Genomic DNA, 13,458 nt, shown 5'->3' with positions numbered 1-13,458 from the left:
AGATAATCTTTATTTTTTTTTATAAACAGAAAATATAAAATATAATTATCTGACGATATTAAACAACAGGTTTTCGTGTTGATCTTATTATTTCATATATGTATGAATATTCATATTTTAGTTTGAACTTTTGTATCGTTGCTTATTATGGATTTTGAATTCGCTTTATGCTTATTTATTGATGTTTATATGGTAAATAGAAATTTTATCATAAAATAGTAATAAATTTTCGTTTCAATTTTATGTCAAAGAAAATAATTTATTGTAATATACAATTGATTAATATTTTTATTATCTCATAAAGAGGTATCAGAATTATTAATAATTATTACAATTATATGTTATTTTATAAGTAATCTATTAAATTTTTGAAATAATAAAACTGTCGACTGTGTCGGTGGACACAAATAGGAATGATTTTTCAGCAAATGGTCTTCAACCGCATTTTCATATTATAAGCATTAAATTTTATTATTGATATCATTAAAACACTTAATTTTATTCATTAATGCAATTGCTATTTACTATATTACTAACATTGTAATTTATTATAATATAATATAATCATTAAATTTTTAGAAATATTATTATTAATATTATAATTGATATAATTTTGTTCAAACTCATTTGTTAATAATAATAAATTTAAACAACAAAATTTGATATATTTTATGCGAAAGTTATGAAAGTACGGTGAAAGCTCCGTATTCAGAGAAATATAATGAAAGAATATAAAGAAATATAAAATTCTCTGACAATATTCAAAATTGATATAATTAATTGAGAATATTATTTAGAGATAAAAAAAAAAAATTAAGGAGTATTCTTCAAGCAAAAATAAAATAATTGTATTAACAACTTTATTGTTTACTAACTATTAAAAATTCATAAAAAATGCAAGCAAATCTCTCTACATAAATAAATGTAGCATAACTTAATAGTTAATAATTGCAATATGCAGCATTAAAATATTTAACATTTACCTTTATTTCATATATTTATTATTTTTTTTATTATATAATTATATTAAATAAATTTAAGTTTCTATATATCTTATAGATCATTATGCAAAGTTATACAAATAAAACTTTCACATAAAAAAAATGTGAAAAAAGTAAGAATTTTATTCTCAAAACTTACTCAGAAAATAGAGAATACCATGCTGTTGAAGTCATTTTTTGTTTCATCTCAATATCTCAATCGATTGCTGAGATAGCAGAATTCAAAGTGTCCATAGCATTTAAAACAGTGTAAAGATTATAAATGGACCTACATTTTTCCTGGAAATGCATACATTCTTCCAGGAATCGCTTGTCTGAAGTTTGAAATAGGTTAGTGCGACGAGACACGAGTGAGAGATTCGAATGAATGACAAGGATAGAAAGAGTAAATGGTTAAAAATTATCCTTTTCTTTACACGACGATATCTCAAAAACAGGAAATCGCATCAAGATAAATAAAAAAACATTTTAAAGAGTAAAATTCTATTCTTCTAATGATCATTAATTCGTTAAATAAAAATTAATATCTTTGGAATTATAGCGGTTTAAATTTTTTCTAATTTTAAAGTTTGATCAAGTTTGAAGATAAATTTCATGATTAATACGTTTACTTCTGAAGAAATAATGATATATTGAAAACTTTAAGTTGATTTAAAATCTTAAAATATTAAATTGAAATAAATTAATTAATAAGTAAATTGTTTAATAGATTTAATTTGAGTTTAATTGTTATTGAAAAAATTTTATTTTTCCATAAAAAGAAAAAAGATCTTCAAATCTTTTTTTTCCCTAATTTCTTTATTTATGATTTTGATCTTATTTTAACTTGAAAAATCATTTCTTAAATTTTGAAATATTCTCTAATCATGTATATTAGAAATATATAATAAAATTTAACTTTTTGATTATACATATTTAATCGTTAACAAAAAAATTAATAAATCATAAACTATAATAATTTATTAATTTTAAAGTAATCCTAAATATCTAATAGAGATATTTAAAAAATTTATATTAATTCGTAATTCTTAAATTCAAATTATGGCCAATTATGAATACGAGTGTAATATAATTTTACGTGTGTCTTTCGCGTCTTTCATATCAAGATATCATTATATTAATGTTTTCATCACCAGATTTCTTTTCAATTAGAAATGCATAGCAAATTGGTTTGACACTCATGAATATGGATATTTATCGTATCGATTAGTTGTGCACTATCAAAGGTTCCGTTCTCTAGTATAGTTTTACCATTCTAACAGATATTAACAGACCTTTCTTCAATTCACGTAGAGATAGATAAGTGCCAACACAGCTACGTATATAGCTCTATGCGAACTAAACGATGTGTCTCTTTCTCCCAATATGCTTTTCGTTGAGCTTAACGAACCGAACATAACGAATCGAGCGTTGTGGAAATCGAATATCTCGATGCATGAAATACGACTGTTTAATTCAGAAATGGATCACATGAAAAGAAATTTTGTTTTTAATAAATTAACAATATTTCCATGTTATATTTATATCTAAGCAATTCAAATTCTAACTTAAAACATTATTTTTCGAATAAATTTACGATGAATGTTTTAAGATATTATAGTATAGATGATGAAGTAGTAGAAATAGGTAGACTATTTTTTATTTTTTTAATATAGCTTAGTCATATGATATAAAATAATTCAAATGACATGTAATAAATATGTAATAAATCTTAACTTAATATTTCAGAAAATTTAATTTTTACTTTATATTCTGAATAATTTTGATGACATTAAAATTATCATTATAAACAAATAATTTATCGATATACTTAATCTATTTAATACTATTAATCAATGTTTTTAAATATTATTCAATTAATAATATTTATAATATAATATTAATCAATTTAAATATTAATGAATTTTTATAATTTTAATCATAGAAGTGAGATATATCTATTATTCCCTATTCTGACACCTAGACAGAACTGACGGCCTAATTCTCTATTTCTTTCGTACATATATTCATACTTCAACATACTAAATGTATCATTACTCATGTAGATATACATAGCCTGCTATTTATATGTATACTCTGTTATATGCAATTTATTTTTACGGTCGACACGATTTTATTACGATTATATTCTTTTATAAGCGATTTAAATAAATTGTATAAATACAATGATTGATATAATATTTAAAAATAAGTGAAAAGGAAGTCATTTATTAGAGAGAAAATGATTTCTCGTTTAAAGATAAATATTTTAATATAATTTCGATATCAAATTTACTTTTTTTTTTTTCCTACTGTTTTTAAATTCTTCCTATAAATGAAACAAAGTAGAATTTAAGCGTGTTCCAATAAAGAAAAGTTTTTTCATACGACGATGAGTTGACCATCCGTGCTTCATGAACTCGACGGTGAATGGCTGAGAATGCAACTTTCCAGAAATTTAATTCAAAGTTTTGGAACGTCTAGTGCGCTGCTCTCAGTTTCTGCTACGTATTAGGGTGTCTTATCGCAAGTTGTACGCTCTACGTTATTAACAATATATCAGGAGTTTGTACATAAAGGCATACTTTCAATCTACAAGAGAATGCTTTACTTAACATTTTCTTTAGGGCATGTCTCGATGGAAATTTGATCAATTTTATTATTTTCTTCCTATTATTATCTTTAACGTGACTGGATTTTGTGCGCTTCTACACATACACATATATATCGTTACCTATTTACTTATTTTCACACACGAAAAATCATTTAAAATAAATAAAAGTTAAATGTTTTAAAAATATATACATGCCAGTAGATACAATTTTATATAATATTTTGATAGAATAAGATACGTAACATGTAAAAGGTTATTGTATAATTGAAGGATTTACAACAAAGTAATTTATTTATAATTCTTTGCAATACATTTATAAACATTTATAATTATGATTTATAATATTATCTAAAAAAGTTATTCTGTTTTATTATTAATACCTTTTAATATTTAAATCATTAACAATTTTATTTGTGAAAATAAAATTGAATTTAAAAGAAATTGAAAATTTTTCCTACTTGTTGCAAATCCTTTATCAAATACAAAGCAGAATACACCGAATAAATCAAACAAATAACACAAACAAATATAAATGTGATTATCCAATTTCATCTTCTAAGAAGCTCATGGCATGCACATCTTTTGGGCTGACCCTCGTATATGCACGTATAGTAACTATTTTTTATATTCACGATACACATACTGTAACTCGTTTCGTTGTACTCTTGATCTACATCATACATGGTATTTTTTTTTTTTTTTATTTTCACGTTTGATTTTAAACTAGCATTTCTCTCCATAACGACCGATTTCCTCTAACAGCATTTTACATAAGTGCTAATAGACCAAACTAGAGCCCGCTTCTCCTTTACATATCCGTGAATTAGAACTGTCTCTGCGAGTATCAAACTGCGTTTTAGAGCCGGAGTAGCGGCGAGGAAGGACTATCGCCAAGCCAAAGCAGCGACTACGAGGATCAAGAAGAACTTGAGAATCAGCATCCGGCCGCCGTACACACAGTACGTGACATATACAACTCCTCCTTTCACAAATGTCTCCTTTTTCTCTACTTTCTGTCCTTTATTGTCGTCGTTATCGTCGTCGTCGTTGTTGTTATTGTTGTTGTTGGCATACTGTGTTGCATGATCATGTGGCTATTTATTTAGAACAAACCTTCCTTCAAATGTGCAGTAGTGAAAACTACTAACAAGCGATATATTTGCTGCAGTTGTGTGCGGGATTGATTTTAAACTTCGAGTCGAGTCGGAAAAATTCGGGCGGGATCGGATACGATCTCGATATCGTTTCCCATATTATTCGGGATTCGAGTCGACTTCGGATGGACTCGGCAATAATCGAACGTATTCGGATAATAGCTTTAATAAGCTGATTGGAAGTACGTTTTTGACGCTTAAACCGATCGCATCCGATTATTGTCGAGCTAATCCGAAGTCAAACTAGAATCTGAATCTATGCAATCGAATCTTTCAGAACTCCAAACAATAGGAGATTATAATTCATAACTTACTTACTACTCCAGTTACTTCTGGATTAAAATTTTTCGAAGAAAAAATAGATTTTTAATAGTTCGAAAACTGTTTGGAATTTTGAAAACGTAAATTAAAAAATCGTAAATTCTTAACTTAATAACTTCAATATTTTCATATTCTCGCACAATTCTGCCACTTATATTCTAGATTAATAAAAAATAATGTCGGTTTCATCGAAGTTAAATAAGCAAGAGACAAATTGTTATCTAAATCTATAATCCAAAATTAATGTAATAAAAAATTATTTTGAATCTTTTTTTGTATGCGATAATAATTGTTTCTCATCTATGTGAAGAAAAACAAAGGAATAATACAATCGACATTATCTTTTTTATTCTTTCAATACGGTATAGTTGTGGTTTTCATTTTAAAAATTCATTATAACGAAATATTTAGAATATTTTCTTTCCTTAATTTCTTCAAATTTCTTGTACCTTGTCTATCTTATGGGGTAAGTAAATTTATTCGTACCGCTCTCGCTCATTTCATTCATTTCACTCATCTGGTTGGTCGTTTCGTAGCAAAGCTTTCAATGCCAATTGTTTGATTTCTGGTCTGGTTTTTGTATGGTTTTTAAAAAATACACGATTAACTCGCTATAAAAACGTCGCTCTTTTAAATCTTAAGCCAGATCGGTGAAATTGCCATTAGTCGAAAAATTGCGCAGTGTCAAAACGCATGCGAGCTTTTTCTTCGTTCAAATTATATTCGTGCTACATTATTACCATTAATTAGATTTGATAGAATTTCATTAAAGACGTATACATCAAACACGAAAGTAGACGCTTTTTTTTGAACATAATCACGAAATATACAGCCATACACATGCGTCTACTCCACCGACAAGTCGACAACGACGTCACGCAGGCCCAAAGCCGAGGTTCGATAGCCTTTGCGAATCTTCCATGGTCGTGCCTTACGCATAATCGTTGCATGTTCTCAAAAACCACAGAAGAATCGTCACAATCACGAGAAAGGATCCAAATTTCAGTCTCCCTTGTAAAAAGACTTCATTGACAGACTTGTGCAACTCGATCGAGGAGTTGTGCGAAACGAAGAGCTCGAAATTTACAATTCGAAATTTCGTCACGATCTTTCGATCTTTTTTCTAATAATGCATACAATAATAAATATAAAAAAAAAGTAAGGCTGTGTTATAATTTTCAAAATATAAATACGTAAAATCTCATTTTTAACCTTTAATAAAATTCTCATAAAATCATACAACATATGGTATTAATCTTAAGATTATTTTTTCGTTATTTTATCATTCCGATATTTTATCATTGCCAGTAAACACAGTATTGAATTAAAAATGGGCCTTCCATGCACACCTCTTCGATTCTAATTTAACGTATTACGTATTGTGAAGTTCCTCTTTTCATTTCCATCGATACAAGCAAAGATTCCAAGTGAAACTTTCCCAAAAACTTTTCGACGTTTATGAAATTCTCGATTCGAAATTTCCAGTCAGAAGCTAGCGCTCTGCTCGAGGGGGACGCCAGGGCGGGGATCGCAGGACGTGCGAGAAATTTGAGGCACGACGTGCAGCGGAAAATTTCAAGGCTGCGCCAGGATCGCGCCTCATCAGAGGCCTTCCCGTGCAGCGCGAGCAGTGTCGAGAGCCTTCCAAGCGGAAGTGGTTCGAGCACGCAGGCACTTGTGCGTGCAGGAAGCAATCACAGTTCGATATCCTGCGAAGACAGGGACGCCATCAGCCCAACGTCTATTGGACCTGTGCTTTGCAGAGCCAGGGCACTGGTCGATTACACGCCCAGCCCTTATGACAAGGAAGCGTTAAAGTTTAAGGTTTGTTCTCGAATCGTTGTTTAAGAGTGTAATTACCCTTCGCGCAAAGTATCATATGGAGGAAGCATCGATACTTGGATGACTAATCGTTTTGTAAAGATTATACGTTAGATTTAATTGGAACTAAGACGGAATATAAAGAATTAATATAAAATATTTAAAAAATGTAATTTATTATATATCTTAGATAAGTAGGCCTGTTTTCAAACCTGTTTTTATAGACGCTTCAATAAGAACATTTGCGTAAATATTATACATCTAGCTCTTGGAACAAGGAAACATTAAAATATAAGATTCTTTTTCAAATTATTATTATAAGTATATAATATACCAATTTTTTTCCTTTGTACAAAATATTATATGTCTTATTGTCCTTATTGTTATTACGAATTACTTTCTTCGTAAAATATTACAGTACTTATTATTATCAAGTATTTATATCCATTAATAATAAAAATGTTTCTCCAATCCTTGCGAAACCTACGTTAACATTGCCCTCTCGAAAGAATTAAACTTTGATATTTATTCCGAAATAAAATTCAATGTTACTTCTTTCTCAAAATTCTCTCTCTCTCTCTCTCTCTCTCTCTTTCTCCCCCCCCCCTCTCTCTACACGACTTCGCGATAATAATGAATCGCGAGCATCGGATTCGATTCCGCGTGCACTTGGCTCAAATTAGAAATTATAAGAGGTTCTCGAGGTTTTTCCACGTGGAAAGTACGAAGCGAATTGCAACTGTGGCTTTTGTTGCAGAAGGGAGACATCATCGACGTGGTACAAATGAACAAGAGCGGGTTGTGGAAGGGTGTTTTGCACAACAGGATAGGCCACTTCAAGTTCATAAACGTCGAGATACTAAACGACAGGGTTCCAAGGCGCGGCGAGCCCGAAGGGCGGGGGAAGTGGGGCCAGAGGTATAGGCAGAAGCCCGGTTCCGTTCAAGAGCTCTTGCAGAGAATGAATCTTCAGGTAGAGAGCAATATCTTGCCACGGCTCGAACAAACTGATTCGCATTTGCATCGCTTCGAATGCAAAGCAGGGAAACCTGCTTTTATACGTTTCTTTATTCGCCTGGACCTCTCTCTTTTCATCCATATCCCACCATCCCGGTTACCCTCCCTCGCGTGCACCTTTTATATCGCTTACAATACACAGTTCCACGAAAACTTGGCGTGTTCCTTTTTTCGTCGACACTTTTTTTTTCTTTTTTTTTCTTTTTTTCTATATCCATCTTCCTCCTTTTCTTATCTCGTCCTATCGATTTTCCCGCTTCCCGCTTTTACCTCGTTCTTATCCTGTTCTCGAATGTTACCGGTGATGAATGTTCAACTTCCTGCTCTCGTTAACGTTAGAAATTTAGAACCTGGACATATGTAAGAAGATATTTGTGCTGTATTAAATTCATTCGATTAAATAATTAATGGAATCGAATGGATCGCGTCATTAAATGATAATAAATAATAATGTAATCAATGTAAATCTATCTTTATTTATTAATATTAATTTGTTTTTTTTTTATTATTGTTCTGGCTATACAATTATTCAATCATACTTTGGATTATTGATCGATAAAGACAGAATTATAGTTGATTTACAAGTTATACATACATAAGATCACTTATTAATCATTTCTTTTGACATTCTATATAAACTAAATTTTTATATTTCTACGTTTCATCGAGATATCATATTCCTTTTATATCTGAAGCAAAACTTAAGTACAATTAATGTATTGAAATTGATCAATATAATCAATTATTTGATTTCTGAAGAGTCACTAACAACACACTACTTTAATCATATTTAACACATTAATTTAATCATATTTTGACATTAAAATTTTCAAAAGGAATTTTCAAAAAAGTGAAGCTGATTCTAAATGTGATTTATAATACTCTAGATAGTTTTTAATTGTTATAATTTTTTTTAACTTTTACTTTAATTTTCTTTTAATACTTTGTAATAACTGTTTGTAATGAAGAATGTTCTCTATTATTAATTCGTATTTATTTGATTTTATTATGAATTGCTTTCACGAAACGAAAATAGAAATAATGAAACTTTGTATTTTTGCAGGAACACATTCCTGTTTTTGTATTTAACGGATACGAGGATCTGGAACTCTTCAGGGAAATTGAAGCCGCGGATCTTGATTACTTGCGTATACATCAACCAGAACATCGTGCTAAGATACTTACAGCTGTGCAACTATTAAATGATCTTCAATGTGAGTTTCTAGAATTTACATTTCCTTTCCCAATAGTAATTAAGTTCGTATCTTAGTTTACCATTTCTCTTTTTTAGTATTAATTTAATTTTAATTTAATTGCTTAATAACAAAATGAATAGTAATTATAAAAATATTTACGATTATTTAAGTTTCTTGAATCTAATAATCTTTCAAGATTACTTAAAATTTCGATATAAAATATATTATTTAAAATATATTAATATATATTAGATAGATTGATCGAGCAGATAATAAAATTACAATTGATTTATATAGTTTTATCAAAACTGATAAAATAATAAGATAATCTCAAAATTATTATATTAAAGATGTGTAACTAACTTACTAAATTAATAAATATAAACTAAAAGATCATAAAAGCAAAATATATTGTTGTTTCGCGTGTTTGCATAGAATTATTTATACGTTATATAAAAAATTATTCCATTTTTTTTTCAAATTTTATAATATCCCTCGATTTAGAAAAGAACCAAGTTTTACAGAGAAATTAATAAAATACTTAATAAATTAATGACTACAAAGAATAACAAAAATTCGCGAGAAACTCATATTCAAAATTAATATCTAATGATTAACGTATTAACAATAATATATACCTCACCTCTTAAAAATATCCTAATTTTCAAACAATTAAAATCCAAATCGAAAAAACACAAAATAGAAAATATTTATTACGTAAGTATTCCCATTAATACCAAAATTTCAGTAGCAAATAGAATACTACACAAGTTCTTGTTCTGTTCTAATAGCCGGAAGCGAGGGTGATTTAGCTTCAAGCTCGGAGGGTGACGAGGTAAGTCGACTGGTCTTAACCTCTGGCCAGACATCCGGCCATTGTTCACCGTTTAATCGTCGCCAGTTCCCGCGGGACTCTGGCTGTTACGACGCTCACAAGAATCCCACTAGTCGGCGAACTGTAAGCCCGGAATCGACAACGACTACCAAGCTGCCCAGAGAGAACAATCTTGATTCCGCGGCGCCTACGAAGAGCGTAAGCGGCGTCAGCACAGAAGGGAGCACGGTGACCGACAGCAAGGACGACTTCCATCCCAACATACCCATCACGACCAACGTGGCCGGGCAGAAGGAGGGCCAGTTCGATAAATCGCCGTTACTTCGTAGCGGAAACGTTCGGTTTATCGCGAAAAGAGGGAATTTCGGCGAAACGGTGGTGATCGAGGACGCGTGCGAGGGTGGGCAAAAACTGGGAGGCATGGTGAAGTACGTGGTCGGGAGCGGTGACCTTGGCCTCGAGAATAGCGGAAATATGACAGGTCTTGGACAAAGGGGTTGCCTGAGCGAGAAATCGAGCGACTCGGGCGTCAGCTCATCGAGCATCAGCTCTGCACCGCCACCTAGGGACAAAGTTCTTGCCAACGTTGCCTCTGACTCACCCACCAAGAACTTTGGCAATTTCACCAGAGCGTCCCCCACCTCTCAACCGGCCACCAATAAGAGCCAGAGTGGGGAGGCCAGTTACCAATAAAGGAGCGATACTGATAGAGGAGGACAGAAGACCGATCCCGATTCATCTTGCCTTTACATTGTATTTTCATAAGTTTCATTGTAAATTATTGTACACTTACTACGCGATAGTGTAAACGCGGATTTTTAAAAGATTGTTAACAAGATCGTGCAATTTCGATGGAGTTCTTCTGCTGTATCCGTAAGTATTCACACATTTATCCGAGGAGGAATTTTTAACCTTTTCGATGGCTTGATTCGATCAAGGAAGATATGCATGTAGTATATGAATGTATATTGAGAAAATAGAATGAGAAATTTTCATACCAGTGAACGATGATCGATATTTCGAAAGGATACGTACATAAACGCGATAGAGAAGATTGCTACATGTTTCACGCTCGTTTGTATAACTATTTTGTAATATATTTTCATTGTCTATTTTGAGAACTAACAAGCAAAACGTACTATCTATAATGAATCTTCGGAGAAGGGTCAACTTGTTGAAACTTATTGAGACGACTTATTGAATATGACTGAAATGATTTATAAAATGTTATGCAGTGATATATCTAGTATTCCTGTAATTCAGTTTATCGAACGAACTTAGAACCGGAACGTAGAGAACGGCTGTAAACCGAGAAACGAGCTTAAATAGAAAATGCACGTACGGATATGGAATCCTTTCGTATGATTCACACGTTCAAAAACCAATCAATGAATAGCGGTTATTCGGTGTTTAATATTTTATTTCTCTGTTAAAGATAACATATTTCTTCTCTTGTTTTTTTTTTTTTTTTTTAACCCATCCTGGAATCGAAAGGAATAACGCTTCGCTAACTTTTATTGCCTCATCGATTCTTTGTCTTCGTTATTTCATAATCAAAACTTCGCGGCTGCTCGTTATTTTTTTTTAATGAGAATTCCTTTATCTCGATATTGGATCAAAGCTTTCCACGTGATTATTTTTCACTCCGAGCTTTTTATGATTCTCGGTAAATGAGATGATGAGAAGGAAAAGGGAGACGAGTCAGATATAAAAATTTATACGGTCTCGACGAGAGGAACGAATAATAACGTTTGTATCGTGCTCGAACGGAATAAAATTTTTGGCAGTATGATGAAATATCGAGAGGAGCCGTGTCACTGCCAATCATTTCATGATCTCGTCTATCGTTTTCGACGCTCGTAATAATTACTAATGATAATATTGTGATAAGATTGCATTTACGTCTAAATAATTTTTGTAAATAGATTAAAGATTCGCAATAGAGGATTCGTCTTTGCAATTTGTATACAATAAGCTACAGAGAACAGAGACTAATGAGATGTTTAACGAGAAATAACGAGAAGAGACACGTTGATCTGTCAATTCAACAGTTGGATCAGCTGTTTCAGCTGCCTATATGAGAAATGAAAACTTTTTTTAGATTAAAGACTGCCAACAGATTAAAACTTTTTGAACACGTAAAATGTTCGTTTGCTATTATTTTTGAGACTAGTTTACTTTAATGAAAAGTATACATTTGACGATATAAACAGTTGACACAGAAATATGAAAAATAAGGATTATTATATAATGAGAAAGAGAGAGAAAGAGAGAAAGAAAGAAATTTGTCATTGAATCTTATATTTTAAAAAATTTATTTATTCGAAAATTGAAGAATATATGAAATTGAAAAATAATCAAGTTGGATAAAATAATAAAATAAAATGGTAATGTAATATACAATTTAAGTAATATTTTTCCTCTTTCAAAACAAAGCTACATTATTAACTTTTTTGCATGAAATAGTGACTTTTTCAAATTTCGAGATAGAAAAATGATAGTTAATCAATAATTACCAAAATAACTTTTTATAAAATTATTTTATCCAATCTTATTGCAACTAATTGATTTTCCTAATGTTTTGAATTATATTTGAATTATATTTGTATGTATTTGAATTATTAATTTTTCATATGAAAAAAACTACATTTACTAGTACATGATCGACAATCCCCATCATCGATGCAACTTAAAAGTTAAAAAGTTCTTCGACAAGATGGTAAACTGTACATGTGTATATTGACTATATACCACAAAACAAAACGTTCAAAGTTACAAAATTTTTGTATGTATATATACAGCACACATAGAAACTACTGATGTTTTATATTGAATCCAACCTTTGCCAAAATTTTAGACTATGACAAATCTATACATAAAAATATACATATGTTATATATCACACCGTTGGCTCTTATGTACATTTTTTGTATAGTGTAAAATGATCGACGAATTTAAAAAAAGAAAAAAAAAGGCGACAGAAGAACGAGATCAGGAATGAAACTCGAGGATGGAAAATTCGTGAAAGAGGAAGAAAAAAAAAGGAAAAATATAGAAAGGACACGATTATCAAAAATAACGATCTAAGAACTTCTATTGCATATGTAAATAGAATATATTGAAAATATATATTCGTTTCGATAGAGCGATTCGACGACTATCCAAAATGGCGGAGACTGATGAAGCAAACGTTAGAGAATCTTATAGACTTTAATAAAAATGCATGTTTACCTTCTTCATTATTATCGATTTACAAAAGTAGCTTTAGGAGATTTAATCCCCTTTTTGTAACAAGTCTTGTTACGCTTTTTTCGTACGACCATTGACGAATAGAGCATCGATTCTATATTAAAGAAAAAAAAAAAAACTTTATAGAGATATATAAAAAACTCTGAATACCCGTGATTCAATTTTGGGCAAAGAGGCCTAAAAAAAAGAAAAAAAGAAAAAAAAATATATTAAAATAAATTGATACATACACACATACATACACACACGCATACACTTACATACACGCTTC

At 30.6% G+C, this 13,458-nt stretch overlaps 1 protein-coding gene across 4 annotated transcripts in view; it reads left to right on the top strand.

The window, feature by feature from the left end:
* Positions 1-12,222, top strand: part of LOC122714530 (SAM and SH3 domain-containing protein 1-like) — a 476,950-nt gene extending 464,728 nt beyond the window's left edge. For 2 of the 4 annotated variants that reach the window (XM_043935948.1, XM_043935947.1), the window contains 5 exons: positions 4,455-4,553; positions 6,555-6,893; positions 7,648-7,863; positions 8,971-9,121; positions 9,895-12,222. In XM_043935948.1, the coding sequence (XP_043791883.1) occupies positions 4,455-4,553; positions 6,555-6,893; positions 7,648-7,863; positions 8,971-9,121; positions 9,895-10,631 (1,542 nt within the window). In that variant the 3' untranslated portion in view covers positions 10,632-12,222. The remainder of the gene's footprint in view (positions 1-4,454; positions 4,554-6,554; positions 6,894-7,647; positions 7,864-8,970; positions 9,122-9,894) is intronic. The other 2 variants (XM_043935949.1, XM_043935946.1) reach the window with 2 other exon arrangements.
* The last annotated feature ends 1,236 nt before the right edge of the window (positions 12,223-13,458 follow it).

This window comes from Apis laboriosa, unplaced genomic scaffold, assembly GCF_014066325.1.
Source record: "Apis laboriosa isolate Shangri-la unplaced genomic scaffold, ASM1406632v1 scaffold30_cov140, whole genome shotgun sequence".
In the NCBI taxonomy this organism is placed as follows: domain Eukaryota; kingdom Metazoa; phylum Arthropoda; class Insecta; order Hymenoptera; family Apidae; genus Apis; species Apis laboriosa.
This window is presented reverse-complemented; position numbering and strand designations above follow the sequence as displayed.